The sequence below is a fragment of the Thunnus thynnus genome, chromosome 14 (genome assembly GCF_963924715.1).
Source record: "Thunnus thynnus chromosome 14, fThuThy2.1, whole genome shotgun sequence".
In the NCBI taxonomy this organism is placed as follows: Eukaryota; Metazoa; Chordata; class Actinopteri; order Scombriformes; family Scombridae; genus Thunnus; species Thunnus thynnus.
Window position 1 is genome coordinate 8,190,507 of NC_089530.1, and position 22,374 is coordinate 8,212,880.

A 22,374-nucleotide genomic window follows, 5' to 3' on the forward strand; every position below is an offset into this window, starting at 1 on the left:
CCACTTTGGTCAACTCCTGACCAAAACATTATTTTGCTTCTCTCCTGAAAAGTGAGGCTATTTCTGATGTGAATTTAAGGGACCACTATCTAAGATTTAGTGGCATCTAGTGGAACAAACCTGGCAGAAATGGAATATAAAATTCATAAGTATGTTTTAATTTGTGTATAATACCACGAAAATAAGAATCGCTGTGTTTTCGTAACCTTAGAATGAACCCTTTATATCTACATAGTGAGTGGGTCCCCTTCTACGGAGGCCGCCACATAGCACTAGAATGTTTCTACAGAAGCCCAGAATAGACAAACCATACACTGGCTCTAGAGAGGGTGTTTTGCATTTTTCGCGAGCTTCGTAGCCACCGTAAGGTTCTCCTACATGCTTGGAAGGGGAGCGTGAGGGGAGAGGTATTCATTTGGTTGCAATTTTCAACCTCACCGCTAGATGCCACTAAAGCTTACATACTGGTCCTTTAACATTCATGCCCCTTTTGACCATGATATGGTCAAAGTTGATCTTTTAAATAGTTTACAATAGTTTAAACTTGACATATTTAATTTTTCTAAATCAATTTTTAAATTATCTAACATTTTGTAAGGTTTCCCCTTTTGTTATTATCTTGCTAATAAATCATGTTAATATTTGTTCATATGGTCTTTAAACTCTGACTGCACATCCAATTACCTGTCATGGGACAGTAAAAATTGACTTAAATATGAAAATTTGAATCATATCCCTGTAGGTGTGACAATGTTAAAGTATAAAAAACTAAATCCAAAAAGCATGCTCCCTGAATTCACGTTTTTTTACATTAATTTTTGTAAGTGTGGCACACTATGAACCTTCGGCTGCACTTTGAGGGATTAAGAATCACTCTCTTCAGATAGTTTATAGTAATAGCTGAGGTCTAGACTCTGGAGAAATACGTTCAGATGGTAAGTCTACAGTGCACAACGGCTAGGGTCAACAGATTAACCCATGCCTGTGTTCCCCACTCCCCACTGGCTGCTCTATTATTGCCCTGTACCTAGCTTGGAATGGAGAGGAGGGAAGCTACAGAACAAAGAGCACAGAGGGGGTATAGAGGAGAGGAGGCAGGCCAGCTGAGAGAGCAGAGCCCTTGGGTAATAAGCCTGGATTGAGGCCAAAAGGTGGAGAGAAAGAGGGACATAAAGGGGACGAAAATTGCTGTTGATTATATCCAGCTTTAATATTCTATTTAATTGCGGAAATGAGGAAAAGTGTGTCGGTGAATATTGTCTGATTCCCATATTACTCAAGGTCACAACATGATAAAATGAAACATGAAAAAAATGCACACACAAGAGTCTGTATTAACGCCTTACTTTAAACTTAAAGAGTACTGAGGCAACAGACAAAAACTCTTACAGAACCATTGAGATAATGAAACAGAAATCAACAAGTTCCGCTGCTTCCTTGCAGATGACCCTGATCACTCTAATAATCCTGAAGTAAATGCTTGGGCCAAGTTACTCATTAGCAGTATCACTGTGTCACTCACTGTCACACTAAGATTGAATATAGAAAAAAATGCCATTGTCATTTTTTGTCATGCAGCAGTGAAAATAAGCTGACACAACATATGCAACATTTTTTTTGCCTGGATGGGAGGGAAGGGCATGAGGTCGATGTTGATAATGATTGGTAGTTGTGGGGGGTAATATGCATCAGGGACACAGACCCGCTCAGTGTGGGCATCGTGCCTCTAAATTGGTTTGTCGGCTTCAGTGGCCTGACTAGAATGCCGATCTACTCCAACAGCCGCTCCTTACCCGGGCGACTAGACACTCACCTGGCCAAGCAATGAGTGGAATGGATGCATAAACACACACCTGCAAAGCTCAAGAGTGGTGTCCTGTAATGTACAAGTGCACAGTAACAGCACGCTGTTGGTTCTACTCTCTGTATGCATCCGGTAAAGAGGCTTTGACTCAATGCTTCAGGTTCCACAGAACAGCCCTCCACCTCAGCTCCGCTGTGTGCTGAGCTTGACCAGAGAGACAGGCTGAAATTATACAGAGTGACTCACAGGCCCAACTGAGGGAGAAAATATAATCATATTCTAATTGCTGATAGAAAGTTCTCCAGTGATCTGCCAGGACACTGTGATTAGACCCCCAGGGGGTGAAAATTGCTGCACACACACACACACACACACACACACACACACACACACACACACACACACACACACACACACACACACACACACAGATTCAGCACAAATAAAGGCATACTTATATTATCTATTTAGGCTTTATCTATTTGGTATAAAACCATGCCTTTCCTAGGGTTTTAATTCACTTACTTAATTGCACTTAACTTAACTACTTCTTTTTATTGAGTTTTTAACTGTTCTTGTGTGTTTCTAGGTATGTTTATTGTAGGTTTATTTTTGCACCCTGGTCTTGAGAAACACATTTTTGTTCTACTGTATGTGTATTTCTATATGGATTAGGGAAGTGCAGAGAACCCAGTATTTGTATTTGTATCTATATTTGTTGAGGCAGCAACATTATTTGTATTTGAATAAAAGTGGAATTAGGTGTAAAAATCCAGTTTTTGTTTTTATTACACTTTTAATTTTAGGATATTAAAGTGTTAAAATGTTTATGAATAAACCACTTTATGAGGGAATTCCCCACACTTCAAACTCGAGTCTCCCAGATCATAGACGACTGTGCTGACTACTGAGCTAAAACCAAGTGCATCACAAATGCGCAGACAGACCTCTACCTATTTATGCACCCATAACACAAGACAGCACAGAGTGTGATGTGTAGAGAAGAACTTCAAAGGCGATTCTTGCTTTGCACTTTTCATTTATTGCCTATTTTTTACAACCTAACTTTGTGAAAAGGAGAAAGTGAACAACAGGTTATGGAGAGTCCCTTGTGAGCAATTTGCGTGTGTCAGTAGCTCAGCTTTATCTCTGGTGAACACCCCCAACTCGGGGAGAGATGTCTGAATAAGGAAATGTTTGTCCTGTAGTAGGTGGATGTGACTCCCCTTGTTGAGACCTGCTGATAGACGTAACAGCGGAGCAGAGGAGAGAGACTGAGATAGCGATGTAACCAACCTGCGCGCTGGTATTTGACATGGTTTTTTCCTTCTTCCCGAAAAACAAATAATTTTTAAAATATTTGTGCGAAATAAATATTCAGAAAAAAAAACAACATTATTTGTGCTTTGCCAAGTAACGTATTTGCATACAGGCCCACTCCTAGTATGGATATGGTTGGAATGACAAATTAATTTGAAGCTTAAATTTGAACTTTTTGCATTTGATATTCATGACTTGAGGCAGTGTTTATGTGTTTCGTGTGTGTTAATGTGTAGGTTTTTCAATGCAGAATTCCTATGTACACACATAGAGAACATGAGTGTGCTTGTGTGTTTGTGAGTGTGTGTGTGTGAGGTGTGTGTGTGTTAGTTGTGATGGTTAAGATTAGGATTACAGGCTAGGGAAGGGTCCTCACAAGTATAGAAAGACAAATGTGGGTGTGTGTAAATGTGTGTGTGTGTCAGAGTGCATGTGGTGCTAACTGGCAGAGTTTGATTCTATGATGTGAGACTCCGGGGTATTAGCCATGCTCTCACATTACCAACAGTATTGGACTGGAAAATGAGAAACCATGCCATGATTTTGTCTAGTGTGTGGTACACACTCAAATTCGCACACACTCAAGTATATGCACACAACCACTTATTATTTCCTTGTGGTGCAAACTTAGTATGTGAGCAATTGCCTCAATAGTTGCTACTACAATTACAAGATAAAAGTAATCCAAATAATTTGCCACTTTGAACAATCTCAGCATTACCAAAGCATAAAGAAAAACACGTGAACGAATTTCATATTATCTATTGACAAACACATTTAAATTCTCCTGTCATGAACAATGAAGGCTCATTTACTGAGAACAGCTTCCTCATTGAAATTCTCTCCTCCACTTACAAAGAGCATAAGAGTGAGTTCAGAGACACGGAGAGAAAAATAGAGAGGCAAGAAATGGGAGAGACTGAGTGTATTGAGTCGCAAAAGTGGAAAACATACATGTGTAGTTATTATGTGAGGGATTGCCCAAGAGAACAGAAGAAATAAGGCATTTGATCTGATGATTTCAATCGGGCGTGCGACAAGTGGATGACAATGACTTTCTCCGAGCAATGAGCTTTTGAGGACAGCTGAAGCAGGAGTTCTCCAAGTGTAATCGCCATGACTAAGCCAGTGACAACTGTTTTCTCTAGTTTGTGACAACATCATGGGGGCGCTGGAACATTCTAGTAATGTGATATGGCATGCAGCCAGTGCTTGGAGTCTCGAGGCTAAGATTTTGTGTACTTTGCTAAATGTACACAAATTAGTGTCACTTTTAAGGATTACGCCTACAGGCAAATCATGTTGATGATGAGGTTTCAGTTATTGTCTTTAAACTACACTCACATCTAAATCTAAACGAACAGCTTCTCACATACACTGACTCGCTTGCATTAACACAAACCCTTGGTGTATGACAGTTACCAGTGAGTCTGTATGTTGTTTTGTGTGTGTGTGTGATGCGAAGTGATAATGGCCCTGTGGGTGTCTCGCCATTGGCAGACAAGCTGCATTTCATGAATACCCAATGAACTAGTTTCATCAAAAGTTTTTCTTCAAAAGAGGTTCAAGGACAGATATTCTAAGACAATACATGGCAGAAGAAAGTGCTTTCCTTTTTTTGCCAAGGTATCCCACTCAGTGCTGTTGACATGGCTGCTTAGATGCACTTTCAGGTCCTGATGCCTCAGTTATGACTAGCAGCTCCTCATGCCGCACCCAGCCCACTTCAAGTTGATCAGGACCCCTTACGTTTCTGATGAGCATGGAACTGAGATGTGCACCTCACAAGCTGTTTTTTCCACTACCAGCATTGCCACGAGCGACTTACTCCATTATTTTCAATGGAGAGCGGCTGCGCTCTCCAAAGCAGCACATACTGCAAAATGTTTTGTGGATAAAGCTTAACCTAATGACTTTGATCACCGTTGACCTCCATAACATGTCCAATGGCTTTCCATTTTGTGTGTCTCTGAATTTCCAGAGTTGTATGACTCTAACCTCTGATCCTATTGGGATTTGATGAAAAAAAAATTTACATTCAGCTTACATTCTTGTAGGTAAGTGATGCTTTAAGTAGTGCTTTTTTTATATTCCTCCTTGTATAACCTCTGCATACAAGTTAGGTGTGGGAGGTTTGCGCTATTCCCTCAGTTCCCAACCTCCTTCCATGTGCTCCCCTCGATCAACCAGTGTAAGTTGCTAGTTCTGTGACAGGGATGTTATCCAACACCTGCCTCCCACTGATGGAACACCCGATGTAACGCTACTGGCAATTGAATAAGGGTGTGTGCAATGACTGGAAAATGTTTTTAGGTTCTAAGTTTTTTTTAATCAAATATTTCATATACAATAGAATTCATGATGGAGTAATGGAAGCTCACTAATAGGCCACAAAGATGCAGCTTAATATTTACCCTCTTCTTACTTAGAACGAACCGTACAAAGTCCTTAGTGTTGATTTTGGTCCCAGATGCCACAGTAAAAACTGGTTCTCAACCTGGTCACAGACAAATGTGTCATTCCACAGGTCTCTTGGAAAATAATCAAACTCAGAGCTATTGATTGCTGGCTTTGTCAGCTCAAGGTGTCACATTTTCTCTTTTCAACAGAGCATTGAGCTGACAGTGTAGTCTTATCTCTCCACTTTGTGTTTGCATGCGTGTGTAAGCATGGCTGTGAGAATTTTTGTCTGTGTTTGTAAGACTAGAGTACAGAACTTGGGATTTACCCTCCTATCTGATATTTTTTTGTAGTTTGCTAGATGATACAAAATCTATTTCTGCACACTCTGGACAAAACAACAGCTGGCTGGGAGACAGCAGCAAAGAAAATTGGGTTTGACATCTGGAAATATGCTTGTTCAGAAGCAGATAGCTTAGGATAACATTTCTCAAAGCCAGCAGCATCCCGTTTATCTCTTAAATACATGAAAATAAGGGAGGACCTCTAACACCAATAGATGCAGCTGAAATATATATGTTTGTGATGTGATGTTGCTAAAAAAACTATTTTGTTTTAAGAGGACAACAACCAGTGAATCAGATCAAGGGCAGAATGGAGGATTCTTACTGAGCCATATATTTTTGTCATTTCTTTTTAACATAAGTACATCTAAATTTGTGTAATCTAAAATATCTAACCTTAATTTCTAGTATTAAGTGTTAATATTTCTTTGGATTAAATGGAATGGATAACAGAGTTACAATGAAAGACAATACCTCAGAAACCTATTTAGGTGGGTTACAAGATCAGAATAAACAGTATCTGGTAACTCTGTAGTTGGAAAATTACCTGTGTAAAATTTTTAAACAGAAAAAAATGTTTCTTAATGTCACTTGGAAGGCCTGTTCAGACTGAATAAAATAAGATGATATGTTGAATCTCTAAGCCATTTAGGACATTTTAAATCACTAAAGTTGTTCAGTTCTGCTAACAGGGTTCAGTATTGTGCAGCAAGTCACGTGTGTAAATACCTAAATAGCCAGGAGCCAAACTATTTACAGATGTTTGAGCGACCTGCCTAAGTATAATACTTGGCATAATAAAAATTCAGTTAAAGTTCATAGATATGAACTTTTGGGTATAAATCCTTTCAAAGTTTGGGGGCAAAAGCTTACCTGATGATGTGAGATACTCAGAATCTATTATAGTTTTTAAAAGCAGGTTTGGAAAAGTTTCTTTAAGGAAATGAAAAAGGGAGATATGGGTGAATGTGGTTAGTATTTTTGTAAAATGTTAATAAATAAATAAATAAATACAATGTTTCATATCTAAGTATAATAAATATATAGCTGTTTGGGTTTGCTTAAGCTGGTGGTCCCAGGCAGTTTCTTGCCTAACGCTAAAGACCACCCCTGCCTATATCATATAGTAGCCCAGTGAGGTCTGGACTTGAATGTGAACACAGCTACTGCACTCTACTAGACTTGGGATTGTGTTGTGATCAGTGTCCCGCAGACTATCTGCCTCTCTGAGAGATTACATAGCAACAAGCTGCAGAGAGCCTCAGAGCGTCTAATTGAAAACCCAGAGAAATCCCAACGACGCGACAGTCACAATAAGCACTCCCCATAGAATAACAGGTATTAGCCTTGTCCATATTACAGCATGTCTGCTGATACGAGCTATGTAATAGAGGAATGGAATCAGAGCATCAGGGTGTAGCAGTACTGACGGATAGAGATACGTGTAGAAAGGCAGACGAAGGGAAATAATCGCCTTTACTACTATCAGTCTGTCCAGGCGGGAAATGGCGTGACCATACCTGTCTGACCTGTATGCTGTGGGGATGCTGGAACAAGGCCAGTCGTCTCCCTCTGACCCACTGCACTGGACAAGGATGCCTATCTCACTCCTATGGCAGGGGCAGATAGGGTGTTCATATACTGCCCCAGACAAAGGCCATGGAAATCAGTGGATGCCTCTGGCTACACTGTGTCTGTGTCAGTGCAATATGTGGTCTCACTTTGCAGCCTCTGACAAACTTCTAAATACTAGAGGATGTTTTAGTGAATACATAAATTAAGTTATCATCTTTTATCAATTTAGACAATTATTCTGCTTGGGTTGTTGCAAATTAAAATCCAATGCGGTCAATTCTTTGCTGCAGTTTCCCAAACAGAAGAGATGCAATAAGAAAGGAGGAATTGTCTAAAAGGATAGAAAAGGGTAGAGATGGAAAAGGGCTTAAGATGGGATTAGTTGTGCTTGCATGTGGCAAGAGATAGAAACAAGCACACACAGATAAACAAGAGGCTGATATGAAAAGCTTGGGGGATGTCCTTTCATTCTGTGAGACGCTAGGCTGACTTTTCCTCTGCTTGTCCTTACACTATCATTACAGGCACAGTGGAGAGTCCACACAAACTTTACACAACGGCTTAACTCTTATCCTAACGGACAGAAATACTTTTGGACAAGACTTGTTGGCCTCTAACTCTCTATAATAGAAATCACAGATAGCCAAGCTCTTTTTAGAGAGGTAAAAGTTACCTCTTTTTTTGTCTTTTTATTTCTGTTTTGGTATCTTTTCCTTCTTTCTCCTTCCCTGTGTGTGTGTGTGTGTGTAATCCATTCATGTATGTATGCGTGCAGACATCCTCAAATGAAAGTTATTGTGTGGACGTTGTGCCAGAGTGAGTCCATCTTTGGAGTGTCAGTTCCTCGGGTCGTTGGTGTCAGTGAGACTGACCGAGGCTGTCTGTGCTGCTGCCTTGGCCGTCCTCGGGGGTGGGTTTGAGTGGATAATTGCTGACATTTTGGGATTGTTTGTTGCTGGAGCTGTTGGCCAAAAGCTAAGGTGCTATATACTTTACATGTGAATAGAAACAAATGAAGTTGCTATAATGCTTATTATAGAGGTAATTATTCTCTTTGGTCTGCACCTTCTGTGAAAAATAATCCCTGTTGTCCATCACACACTTGCTAGCTTTTGTGCTATAGCAAAATCAAGTGATATGAAGTCTGTATCATTTTCTGTAAGTATTTCATTGTCACATTGTTCACACTTTTCCTTTTGTATGCTGCTGTCTGGATAAGGAAAATGGGATGTTTGGTTTTTAGTTAAAACAACATCCTACTGATGAGGAAGACATAATGATAAAGCTGTCCTTTTATATTTGCTCTTAATTGGTTCACAACTGCATTAGCAGACTGTGGTGCTATGTAAAACATTTGTTTGCAAAAAATGAGGCTTTACAGGATTTGTTCCTTTCAGGGGAGCTGGTAAGTTTATATCAGACTTTGTGTATTATTGTAATGCATGGAACAACTGGGGTCAAAATGGGGATCATGCTGGTGTAAGACTAGTGCTGTTACGGGAAAAGGTCATTTAATATTTAATATTCTCTGCACTGACTGGAGTCATAGCAACTACTGCAACAAGACTGAGCAAGCAGATATTTGATTCCCTGGACACATCGTTGCTACTCAAAACAGACACCTGAACACCTGGCAAATTCTTCTGTTATCTTCCCTTTAATAATAGGTCAATTATCAGCACGAGCCTAGAACAAATTCATTTTTTAAAAATGGACTTAAATGCGCATTTAGAGCAACTGTAAAATAAATAAATAAATAAAAGCTTCACTTGGTATAATAGTGCCAGAGGCCAAATTAGACTGACTCAGGAAATGTAATGCAGACGACAATGGGAAAATGGAGTACTTATAGATGAGAGTTTCACATCAAGGGAAGTGCATTTGGATTTTATCGTTCATGAAATATCTGACCCAACATTAGCAGAATTAGGAGATAGCTCAGTAATGGCAATTATTGCCAGAGCACCTCTTTAATTTTTATATGATCAATAATGATTTGTCAGTGACTCTGCACAGTTTTCCTAAATAAAAAAAGCTTGCAGAAATTACATATTCATTAATCACAAAGCTCTCTCACACACGATATAATTTTAGTCCAGCATGCCTGAACTAAAGAAACTATCATTTTTTATCTTGTTTATCTAATAATTTATTTACTTGGTTTTGCAGACACACATCACATGGTTAATGCCACTTTTAGACAGATCTTAAGGGTTTGATAATTTTATGATAAATTGTAATTGAGACATGCAGGAGTTGGTATCTTTATTAAAAGCTAATGTAAGTTTTACATGAAAAGAATCTGAAAATATTTGTAGCAATTATGGCAACATCTGCAATGATTGGCAATAGGTCATTAAATCAGTATTACCTCTCCAATGTAAAGATTAGGCAAGATTATTCTCATTTTAAAAGGCAATGAGTACTTAATGGTGCACAGCTACTGTAGAGAAAAGACGACATGATCTTAGGAATTCGGGGTCTGTCAGGAGCAGAGCCTTCCAAATGCAAAACATTCAATATGGTTGTTTAGGGCAACAACCACTATGGGCATGAATAAAAATCATTATTATCATCAATAGCGAGAGTGTTTGTTACATTTTGAGCATTTTGGATCTGAAAGTACTGTACAAAATACTGATCAGTAAAGGACTATGGTTAGAGCTTTTGATGCATAATGAGACCAGTAGGTCAGAGTTACAATAAGCGATACATCTGACTCAGTGGACCAGGGATCTTACCATCAAACCATCCCCTGCATCTCCACCATCATAACAAACAATAACAACTGCAACATTGGAGGCAGAGTGGTGATGCTGTGATGCTATCTCCTGTACACATCAAATCCCAGATCTGCCCTCTGATTGGAGGAGGCAGAGGAAATCCTCATCTTGAGTCCCACAATCATTAGCATAAATCACAGCTGCAATTAAAACCTCGTTTATCTTAATTACTGAACTAATGAGACGAGTCCCGCAGGAGTGAGCCGCGCTCTCTGAGGACACTCTGGGCGAGGAGCGGGAAGGCAAGAGAGGCGCCGTGCAGAGTTGCGCTTAAGTCTGCAAACAAGCACGCCTTCACACTAATCTGACGACGTGCACATGAGCCTGTATAGACAGAGACGTATATGCGAGTGCACATGTGCACACGCACACACACACACACACACAGACTCACCAAAAAAAACAAAAAAAAACAACAACTGACACACATGCAAAAATCCTCTGAAAACCTTGCCCTCCTACCTTTATCTCCTGGCACTGCATCACCCTTCAACTTCCATTATCTATCAAACTTATAATGATTTTATCAAGCCTACAGGCTCCATCTCCATAAGGGCTTAGTGCAGTGCTATAACTCTTGATTTTGCAACGACTGGGAATCCATCGCACCACCTAATTAATGTCTTTTTAATGCTCTTCTCCTCTAGAGCTTAACTCAGCCCTTCAACTTTGCAACAAACACAACACACACAACAATACAAAATGTTGCAGCAGATGGTAAGTAAGACTGAGTAGGTGTGTGCACTGAAAGGGAGCAGAGTGTTTGTGGTGAGCTCTGTAAAGAAGTGGGCTGGGTTGTGGACTCTGTGTCCTGAGTGTACAACAATCAGGTTCACACATGCATGCAAGGAGCGCACACTGTTTCTCTCAGACACGCTATCACTCACAAGTATTACATGACTGCGCACATGCTCAAGTTCAAATGCACACACACACACACAAGGGGTCAAATTCCTTTGTTAAGCAGTGAGGTCAGGCAGTGACTCAGCAGATGGCAGAACGATGAATATCTTCATCACCCAAAATTCCCATGGTGTGCCAGGCTTATCAAGCGGTGCCAGCCCTTATCAGCCAGCTGGCAAAACTGGAGCCACCGATGTCCTTCCATCCTGGCCATTCTGGGCTCAACAGGGGGCATGCAGAGTTTAAAGAATACAGTCCACACATAGCTATAATCCTCCCAACGGGTGTTTATTTTCACCACACAGATCAATGTTTTAGTCCTGAAGGATCTTGGAGGGATTCTTCATCCTTCAGGATTGAAGTGTTGATTGTAGTGACAATAATCACCCTACGGGGGTATTAAAGCGGAATTACAGCTGTGCATGGAGCACCGAGTCAAAAGTGTTTGTGCGTTTTATTTCAAAAGGAATATGGTGTTTACTCAGTGAGTAAAAGGAGGGATGTGTCTTACATAAACTAGATAAAACAGCCATATCCTGAATTTCTTTGACAAAAACAAACGGACGGAGGACATCAGTGACAATGGGTCATCATCTAGTGAACAGAAGGTCTGCACTACCTATTTAGATAATGACACATTCAATATGTAATATTATTTAATACACTCAAATAACTAAATTACTGTAAATAATGAGTGTATGTAAACTCAGTGTGTCCCTTCGTTAGTGCACCTTTCAACCTTCACTTCCGTCTGATCACATTCATCTGTTCATATAAGATCAACACAAGCTCCAAATTCTGAAGGCGGGTTTCACAAGATTGCAAATTAGGTTATTCTTTAGGGCAAACAGGGGACAGTGGAGTCCAGCTTTTTCAGTTCACAGACAGACTACCACTCATAAAAACAATACTTACATCAACACTTTCCCCACTTGCTCCCCAAAACGTCATTAAAATTCTATGTTAAATTGGTTTATTCATCCTGAAAACCTACTTCAGGGATTTGGAATCATTTCTGTCATTTCACAGATAAGGCAAGAAAAACAAGATACTGGTCTAGTAGTGACAATTCAAGATCAACCCCAAAATGTAACGTGGGCCTTCTTGCCCCAAGGTCAATCTAACCATCAAGATTCATGAAAATCTGTTCATGAGTTTGTGAGATATCGTCCTGGCAGACAGACGGAAGAATTAACTGGCAGGCACAAACGTCACATCATTGGCAGAGGAAAACTCAGCTCAGGAAGCTGCAGGATCACTGCTATAGCCTTATCAGCACCATGCAAACTGTAGCTTCCTCTCATCTTCTCCACAAGTCCCATCACATTCTTTAAAGTAAGACTCACAGGTGCAGAAACACCAACACAAGATATAGATTTCAGGAGGAGACCCAATGGAGGCATTCAGCACTCACACTTTATCTCAGCGTATTTACCCAAAGTGTTACTCTGACATATCTAATAAAACAATCGAAAAAAAAAACACACGTAGGCAACAACAGAAACACATGAGATCATCCTCTTTGCCGGAGGTAAAATTTGTCACTCTGACAAACTATAATCCTGTTTTGATGGCACGAGCCAAACTTGTGAATGATAACACTAAATGAAAGCTGACTTCCGCTGCACCAAACAGTGATTAATATCCACTTATGGGCAAGCCCTTTCTCCAATTCTGAGGCACTGCTCTCTCCTGTTATTGACTGTTGTGCTTGATGAGACTTGTCTATTATTACTGTGGGATTATGATAAGAAGTGATCGATTCCCCTCTCTGTGCTGCGGATGTCAGATTGATTATGTGACTCAGACCTGAGATGATGGTGTAGCCGATGCCTCTCGGTCGGCCCAGATCCTGGTCAATGGCTGTTATCTTCCGCACTTCGTAACCCTGCAGACACACACACACACACACACACACACAAAACATACTGTATAAGCTGCATGTAATCTTCACAGTCATTATGCATTTCCAAGCATTTTTCCAGCAATTTTTACTTTAATCTGACCTGTTATCATTTACAAGAAACCTTGTATTACAGTAAGCAGCTATCGACAAACTACATAATACCAGATTCATATTTTCATGTTTTTTGTCCTTTGTTATGTACACAAAATGATGTTAGTGGCTTTTATCATATTGTAAAATATGTTGATTTCTGGCCTTCAGGATGGACATTAATCAGTGAAATCTGTAAGAAATGCATCAACTCGGGGAATCATTGTCATAATATTTCCCAGTCAGAAACTCATTATCCCATGAAGACCATGAACGAGCACTCTTGTCTTGTCTTCTTGGAAAGACACTCCCACCAAATGTTGAACCATAACAGCCCTGTATTGCCAATACGTCACTGCATCTCCATATTGGAAAGGAGAAAAATAACCGTAACTAAAAGGCAACTAACATCACAGCAGGCAAATCACAAACAGACAGTTTTTTTCATTATAGAGTGGGTTATTAGCACTTCATTGGGGTTTATTTCACCTTTCATTGTTTCAAAACTCTCCAGCTGCGCCAATGAGCCTGCAACTCGACAAAAAACCACAGTATGACAGTTGGGGGAGAAAAAAAAGAAAAGCGAAAAGCTATTTGAAAAGTCTTTGATCCACTGAGCTTTCTCAGACTTCGTGCCTCAATCAGACACGGTGGTGATACTTAAAAACCCCTGTGCTGCAGTGAGAGACGGAGCGACCCTCCCTACTTCCCAATTTCCTTCCTTCTCTCCTCCTCCCACCCTCCCTCCCTCCCGCTCCCCCTTTCTCCCTCTACACTCTCTCACTCACACCCGAGCATGCTGCCTCCCATTGATCCTGCAAATTGTGTCTAAGGCGTGTTTATGCTCCATTTCTGCCAAAGCATCTCCTGTCATTGACCAATTACAGCAGAATCAATTACAAGCCTTTTAGAGAGATTGATTCACACCAATCACTAGCTGAGAGGGAAACACACACACACACACATACACACACACACACACAAACACTATGGGGGGTGGGTGGGGGGGGGGATTTAGGGACAGACTAGGAGAGAAATGAGGGACAGAGAAAGCAAGTGAGAAGAAGAAGTGATGCTGAAATAATATGAGCAATATTCTCGAGCTGTCTACACAAGTGGAATATGTTCAATCAACCGTCAAAGATACAATCCCCCCCTCCTGCAAACCTACACACATACACACACACACACACACACGCTCACACATACACCAACACATCTCCCAAACTCAAGTCAGCCCCCCTCTCCTCCTCCTTATCCTTTCATTTCTAGCTATACAGTGCATTACCCCCCCAACCCATTCTCTTTTTCTCTCTTTCTCCTCATTGATTTGACAGCCAAATTGTGTTTGTCCTAGAAGGGGCTTAAACGTCAGTCCAAGCAGCATGGATTCATAGCTATAACAGCTAAAATCCCTGCCCTGTGAAAATATTTTCTTTTACTCCTTCAAAGTTTTTCTACGGATGACGGGTTGATTGGCTGGGGAAAAAGAGAAAGACAGACAGAGAGAAACAAACAGGAACGGAGAGAGATAGGAATAGAGGGGGTTTTGTGTGCATGTGTGTGTGTGTTCGCTCACACCTTTGAGAAATGACCTATGACAGGGATCCAAGTTTGATATCCCTTTACGTGTAAATGTCATGGGCCTTGAGAACAGTTGACACTCGTTCCGTCACTGTACGCCCTCGGCTTATCACCACCAAACACTACCTAATGGAAATGACACATGCCTGTTAGAATACCACATGAGGGCATCGGGAGTGTGTGTGTGTATGTGTGTGTATGTGTGCCAGCGTGGTGGCACACATTTCTGTGTTTCGCTTTAAGCACTGTTGTTATCCTATATGTATCTGTTGCTGGGTCAAAGGGGCTCAGTAAAAGATTTTGATTGCACGCTTGCCATGACCTCCTCCTACAGTGCCGCTATAATAGGATTATACAATGCCCCCTACTGTAAGAGGCAAGAGCTACAATACTCCAAGGCAGTATTACTGAGGTTTAGCACTGCTCGGTTGCTGTGAGAAATCTGGAATCCACTCATCAACATCGACTCTGTGATCCAACGTGATGTTTATTCCTCTATCTTGCTGTAACTTTGCACATTTCCTCTCTCCTTTCACCTTTACCCCGACATCTCTTCCACTTTCTCTCTCTACCCCATCCACACTTCCTCCTCCTCCTCTCCTTCATCTTCCTCCTGTTGTGACCTTCCTGGTGACAGCTGATGAATCAGAGAGTCGGGGAGACACCGGGCGTCGACTCCGTCACGCCCCGTTAATATGCATGCAAATGTAGCACTTGACATTTCTACTACGGCACGTGTAAGCCGGGGACGAGAGATGTGCGGGTGGGTGCGTGAGTTGTGGGGATTGGTTTGGGTGAGTCAGGGGAGAGACGAAAGGAGAGGTAGAATGAAAAGTGATAGAGAGAGAAAGAGAGAACAGAAATAAGGACGGACAGTATTATGCCCCTGTGTGTAATTCCCTCTCTATGAGTGGAAACATCAATAGCTGGACCATTAGCCACCTGGGAACCCAGTTTAGAGGGCTGAGCCGGGGTGAACATAATGGTACACAGAGAAACAGACACTCAGTATATTACATACCCATTATAAACCTTCTTGCTATAAAGACAAAAGTAGGGTCACTGTGAGACCCTACTGCTTAGTACTTCATACTTCATGCAGCAGTAGAGCACATGATGCAGCATGGTGAGATAAATCCTATAGCCCTGGTGACCTTTGCTAGAGGCCGCACATCCCTGTAAATCTCTCACAGTAATTACAGTCTCCACAGTCTCCAACACCTGCAGTGCTGCATATAGGGGCCTGGGGCTGAGTTTGGGTGTGTGTGGATTCCTTTTTTTTTTTTTGGGGGGGGGGGCAGGTCTCAGGAAGAGGGTATCCTGCCCTGATATTAACTCAGGCCTCCTTTTTAACCATATTTCTCTTGCACCTGCTCCTGAATAATCAAAAAGGAGAAGGAACATGGGACAGAAGGAGCAGGAGATGAGCAATGAAGGTGAAAGATAAGTTGAACCTGTTGACAACAGAGAAGGATGAGAGACAAAGAAATGAACAGATTGTAGAGGCTTTCACATAAAAACTGCATGAGGAGGATGTAAGCTGTGGCAGTGTGATGTCAGGTATTACTGACCAGGGGAACGTCCTCCTCTATGTTGGTACTGTAGGGCAGATTGGTGAAAATGGGGTCCATGTCCTGGACATCAGTGATAGTAATAGCCAAGTTGGCAAGCCGGGAGAGAGGTCTCACTTTGTCTTGATCCTGATAGAAACAGAAACAAAAGCATATGCATTCATTTGTTTGAGTGTGTTAGGTCTGTGCTAATGCAAATTTCAGTGGTTGATGTATGTGCTGACCGTGGCGTTGACAGTGAGCTGGTAGGCTGAGGTTGTCTCATAATCCAGAGGTTTGATGACGGTGACAGTGCCTCGGGCCCCATCAATAGCGAAGAAGGGGGAAGGGGGCTGGAAGGAGAAGAGAACGCTGCCTCCAGTGCCCTGGTCTGGATCTGTTGCATTCACCATAAACACTGATCGTCCCACCGGTGTGTTCTGGAAGACACATTCAAGCAGACATAAACACACAGTACTGGCATTGAGTACAGGCTGGCAGCGAAATAGACATGATCTAAGTACATGACCTGATTCAAATTGTAGTAGAATATTTTTTCCATCATTACACTGAGAAATGTTCAGGATGAATACTAATACACTACTGGTGAAGTACAGACTGAACTTATGACCTTTATGTGGTTTACACAGAAGCCTTGTCTAGCTACAGAGCCACAGGGGACAATTTAATTAGTCATCATTTTTGGAATGAGTTGAATGAATAAGTTGTTACTGAATGTGCATATTCTTTCCCTAGAGCTACTCTCCTAAATGATGACTGCAAATAACAATGTATTATTGGTCAATGTGGATGAATTAAACATGGCTGTTATTGTAATCAATCACCTGTGATTGGTTAGTGACCAAAGGGTTGCATCAGCAATTCTTCAGTGGCACGTCAGTGTTAGAGCACACACATTATTACTATTATTTATTTATTAAGCCAGAAACCAAAGGATGCTAAATAGATAAAAGAAGAATGTGAATTAACACAGGTGAACCCAACTGCCTCTTGATCACCACTATACAGACACAAACATTTTGCTCCTAAAGGAATTGTTTCCCACAAAATCAAAATTCATGATTCACTGACACCCAAACACCCCACATTTCACTGTTTAACTACAAAACCCTTCATCATTGGTCGGAAATATGGAGAACATTTTTATGGTTGTTTTGCAGCTCTGAAAAGACTGTCTCATTAACAGTACAGTTTGAAAGAATGCAAAGCTGGAGCTATGGGACTATCTCCTTGTGTGATGATCTTACAAACTCCACTGGAAACTCGACAGGGGTGAGAAGATAATTACTGGATGTTCATTTTGAGCTGAACTTTTCTCATCACTTCATGTGCAAGGAGACGGTTTTAGACGATTGACCATACACAGTTGACAGCAGAGTTTAATTTGGGCACAGAGGACAAATTTATGGCATATCAGTTGGACAGAATGAAGCACTCTTGTCCATTGCAGCTCCACATTGTGACTTCCTCTGATAAAACAGATTTTACTCTCACAATAGTGTAACTTCAATGACATAGGGCCATCCTATTGTCAGAAAATATTCGTCTCACCGTCTGTGCCTATCTGTGTTGCCTGAAAAAATTACCTTGGATATCAAAAAGCTAAGAGTTAAGGAACATCAACTGGGCAAGAAAGGCTGCACAATGCCATATCAGAGTACTGTTTGTCTTGGCCATGGTCAGTGTCCGAACCTGGCAAAATCACAAAAGAGGAGGCCATATAAAGATACAGAGTCCCCAGGTATTGCAGAGTTTGAGGGACATCTTCATTAATTGGAATTTTATCTCAAAACAACCACACACACACACACACACACACACAATTAATACGAAATGAGACTGCCTGCAGACACAAGAAAAAAAAAGACTGTGCAAGAGGATGGGAGGTATTCCAGGTATATTACTGGAAAGAAACACTTGCACAAGGTCCCTTTTCTCTCTCTCTCTCTCTCGCTCTCTCTGTCACTCACACACTCACCTGTGCACACACAAAATAGAGCATGTGGCCTTGTATACTCCAGGGGGAGAGTGTGACCACATGGGGAGGTCATGGTGTTGAATTGAAGAGAGCTGGGCTCTGAGCCAAAGCTAAAGTGACACAGTAAGAGAGCTGTTGACCCCGCAGTCTGTCTGCACTGATGTCAGGGGAGCACTGAGGTGTATTTGCATGTGTGTGTGTGTACACACTACATTTTGCTGTTGCCTTAGTATGTCAGAGTCTGTAAAACTGTGTATGTTTGTGTGTGATTGCTTGGGGGAGAACATGTGTATGTGCGTTGGGACAGTGTGAACAGTGCGATGAGAAAGTGTCTATAGAGATATGGGTGTATGCATTTGTAATTTGTGTGTGTGACTTAGACCTGTTGACCCACTGTCTTACTCGTGAGGGCAGGAGGCTGTTACCCTGGAAACACAACAACACAACAGCAAGGTAAGGCTAACTGCAGTTCCTTAATATTTCTGCTTCCACCATTCTTCCCCCTCGATTCCCTTGTTAAACGTTCTCCCACTGGTCTCTACACATGAATAAGCAGTGCTGGAAACTGGTCTGTCAAACCAGATTAAGTCTGATTGCCACATGGGAATTGAGGGACAGAAAGAGGAGAGAGATCCAAGTGGTGTAGCTGCAGGGTCAAACAAGGAGAGCAACAGATGTCAGAGAGAGCAACAGATATTGCAGTTTCTCAGCCTTGAGGTTGGAACCTTCATTGGATTGCTTGATATACAGACAGGGTTGCAGGAAGTTCCTAAGACTGATGTTATTAAAGTTAATATATTTTAAATCAAAATAAGCAGGTTTAAAGATGTCATCATTTCTTTCTCTTTTCTTAAAGGTGACAGTAGACATATAAGGAGAAATAATGGGAGAGATAAGGGAATGCAACAAAGGTCCCTGGCAGGACACGGACCGAGGATGTTGTGATGCATGGTCTGTGCCGTAAGCCCTGGGCCAGGATCCCCCGACAGATGTCATCATTTCTATATCGGGATTTTTCCTGCCTGTCTAAATCTTAGGTGAGTAAACCTCAAATCTCCAACACCCATATACAAGGTAAGGAATGCCTTGTGTCTGTGCTGTTGCTACAACTATAAGAAACGCATGGGGTATCTGGTATTGGTGAGAGAGAAAAAAAGAATTGTAGGGTCCCCTTTTATTTTAAAACTCTCTTGCAGAAAAACTTCATTATCATTTTTTGTCAGTTTACCTCTAATTTGGTCACTAAGAAGCTCCACTACAGCACTTAGCTGAGGCAAACCTCATCAATAGTTGCTGAGTGAAGGAACAGAGTTACTAATCCACTTCCCCACAACAATAACTGTATTTGAATAAACATCTAAGCTGCATTTCTCTGATATATTTATTATGCTTGTCAAGTTGTCTGCTTACAAGAGACCTGGAAACACCTGTAAAAGTACCCCACAGCCTACAGCATGACACACGCACAAATTAAATGGATAAAAATACACAAAATCATACTCTATGTGAATTAATCAAACATTCCTTCTTGTGCTGAGTCTGTGTGTTTGTGCGTTTGTGTACCTGCATGTGTGTCTAGCATGGTTGTCTGCTTTATCAACTTTGCTTTGATGTCAAGGATGCAGTTTGATAGTTAAGCATTAGGTGAGTAAGTGTGTGTGTGTGTGTGTGTGTGTGTAACTTTTTTTTGGAAAGAGGGGGAGTGTGTGTGAATGAGATCTGGATTTTTGAAGAGTAAGTATGTGATATGATGTATCCTTTTCCTCCCCTAAAGCGTGCCTGTTTCTATCTCTCTCTACACAGCAACCTGTGAAATAATGACGACAATGCCACAAGGTTCAGTGAATACTGTTACACACTCTCATCCGAATAGGTTAACACACACACACAGACACATACAGACACACACACACACACACACCAGTTTTGAACTCCCAGATTTAACAGTGCCACGGTGTTCAAAGAATTTCAAGCAACAACAGAGCTTTCAAAGCTTTCCTAAGGAACCCAGATGACTAACTCTCTCTGTGTCAGTGTGGTACGTCTGAGGTTAGAAGGCTCGGTTGTGTGCAAGTGAAGATCATCTTTGAGCTGCTATTAGCCTCTCAAGGCTCTGATGACAGAATCACAACATAACAATTAGCCATTCACCTTATTCTTTTCTTGTTTTCCCTTTATCCTCCCTAGAAGGTTTTGAAGGTCAAAATGCTCTGCTTACACAAGAGGTATATTTTAACACTAAGAGAAAAACAATAAGGCAACCTATTCAAACAGATGCCTTGGATCATCAGCTCCTCTTGATGAATTTCTCTGCATTCCAGCAGTCTGCCGCTACAGAGAGCTCTACAACCCGTCTGGTAATCCTCTCTTTGCAGCTCACCATGGAGCTCATAAAAGACCAAAGAGCCATCAGACATATTGTCTTCTGCTTGGCCTTTTGTACCTTTCACTGGGTCTCAATAGCCTCACCATCAGGCCATTGATTGGAGCCATGTCATGCAGATTGCAAGTCAATGTGTGTGACCAGGCGCAAAATGCTAGGCAGTGAATCCCCCTCTTTTTATTAGCCTATCAGACGGTTCAATCACTTCTCCATAAGTGAGCCACATGATAAACAATGCCCAGCAAGGAAGGATCGGACCAGTGGCTGCTAAACTGGATACCAGTGCCTGCTAGTTGAGAAGCACTGTATGTGTCACTAACTATTCCTTCACACATGCAAAAGCCAATTGGTTAGCCATGGCTCATATTCCTGCATATATGCCTTGACAGTGCTTTGTAGCATTTGAATAAATGGGAGCTATTTCCTTTGGGAAGCAGAATGTTAAGTGGGGAGACGGTTGGAGAGGGATGAAGAGAGTTCCCTGCTGTGTCATATCTAAACTGCACCGCAGGAATCACCCTACTCTCCCTCTGAGAGCTACTACTTATGGAATGAGAGTAGGAGACACATAGAGTGTAGAGAGAGATAGAGAGAAAGAGATTTCTAGTGTGTTTTTAGGACAGTATTAAGATGCCTTGTTGTGTTATAAACCTAACTGAAAATTAATTCAAATATTGCCATCAACTTACAATTGATACCTATTAATAATGATGCAATATACATTTTTGCAACCGTATTAATTGTGAAATACAAAAATACCTTATTTACCTATGTATTCAAAACCTTGGCAGTTGCATTGCAAGTTGATATTTGTTGTTAATGCATCCTGTTTTTTAATCATCATTGAAATGTGTCCTGAACATGTTTAAAGGCATTGTTGTCCCAAAGTACACGGTGCATATGGTACCAGAGGAAAAAACAACTAAACCCTGAAAGGCCTGAAGTCCATGGAACTCTCTGTAGAGGTCCAAGACAGCATTGTGTTGTGGCACAGATCGATGTAAGAGTGTAACAAGGTTTTTTTATGAACAACCTTGAGCCGTGCTGGCATTGTGCCAGTGTTTTACCATTGTACAGCACAGTAAGATAAGTTAAGTTGTTTACATTGATGACATGCTGGAGGTCTGCTAATTTGAAGAAAGGCCCATCTGCAGCTCTTCATCTAAAATCTTACTTCTTGAACTATTCCTCCCTGCAATATTTAAAACTCATCCACTGACTTAATAGGGCCAAATATCTCCATAACTTGTTGTGTAGACCTGTTTTTAATTGAAGAATCACAGTGCTGATGAAACTCCTATAACTCTGTGATAAACATATTTTATTTCCTATTACTTCTTCGCAAAGAATCATCTCACTGGGAAAGTGTTTAATGTGAAGCAACAGCAGGGGGATGTTGGGTTTTCATCAGCAGTGACTTAACACAGAAAGTCATCAGGAATAGTAAAATAAGGCTTGTCATAGGTTGACTACCCAGCAGGACCACAGCAGCATGGCTTGGCATGGTTATCCCTTGCTGTGAGGCTGTAATGGAAATACATGTTTCCACCCACGGAAAAACTGTATTAGAAACTGCTAAATCAATGAAAGTTCCCAGAGCCATGATGGGCATCATTGTGAAAATGAAGTCTGGAAACAACATGATTCTTCCCAGAGCTGGCCCTTCAGCCAAACTCAGTGTATGGGCAAGAACCCAATGGCCACTCCAAAGGAGCATCTCTGCAGAGATGGCA

At 41.3% G+C, this 22,374-nt stretch overlaps 1 protein-coding gene across 8 annotated transcripts in view; it reads right to left on the reverse strand.

Annotated features, from left to right (window-relative positions):
- cdh23 (cadherin-related 23) overlaps positions 1-22,374 on the reverse strand; it is a 186,198-nt gene that overhangs the window by 80,226 nt on the left and 83,598 nt on the right. For all 8 annotated transcript variants that reach the window (XM_067609599.1, XM_067609602.1, XM_067609598.1 and 5 more), the window contains 3 exons: positions 16,505-16,699; positions 16,281-16,409; positions 12,939-13,017 (listed from right to left, as the gene is read on the reverse strand). In XM_067609599.1, the coding sequence (XP_067465700.1) occupies positions 12,939-13,017; positions 16,281-16,409; positions 16,505-16,699 (403 nt within the window). The remainder of the gene's footprint in view (positions 1-12,938; positions 13,018-16,280; positions 16,410-16,504; positions 16,700-22,374) is intronic.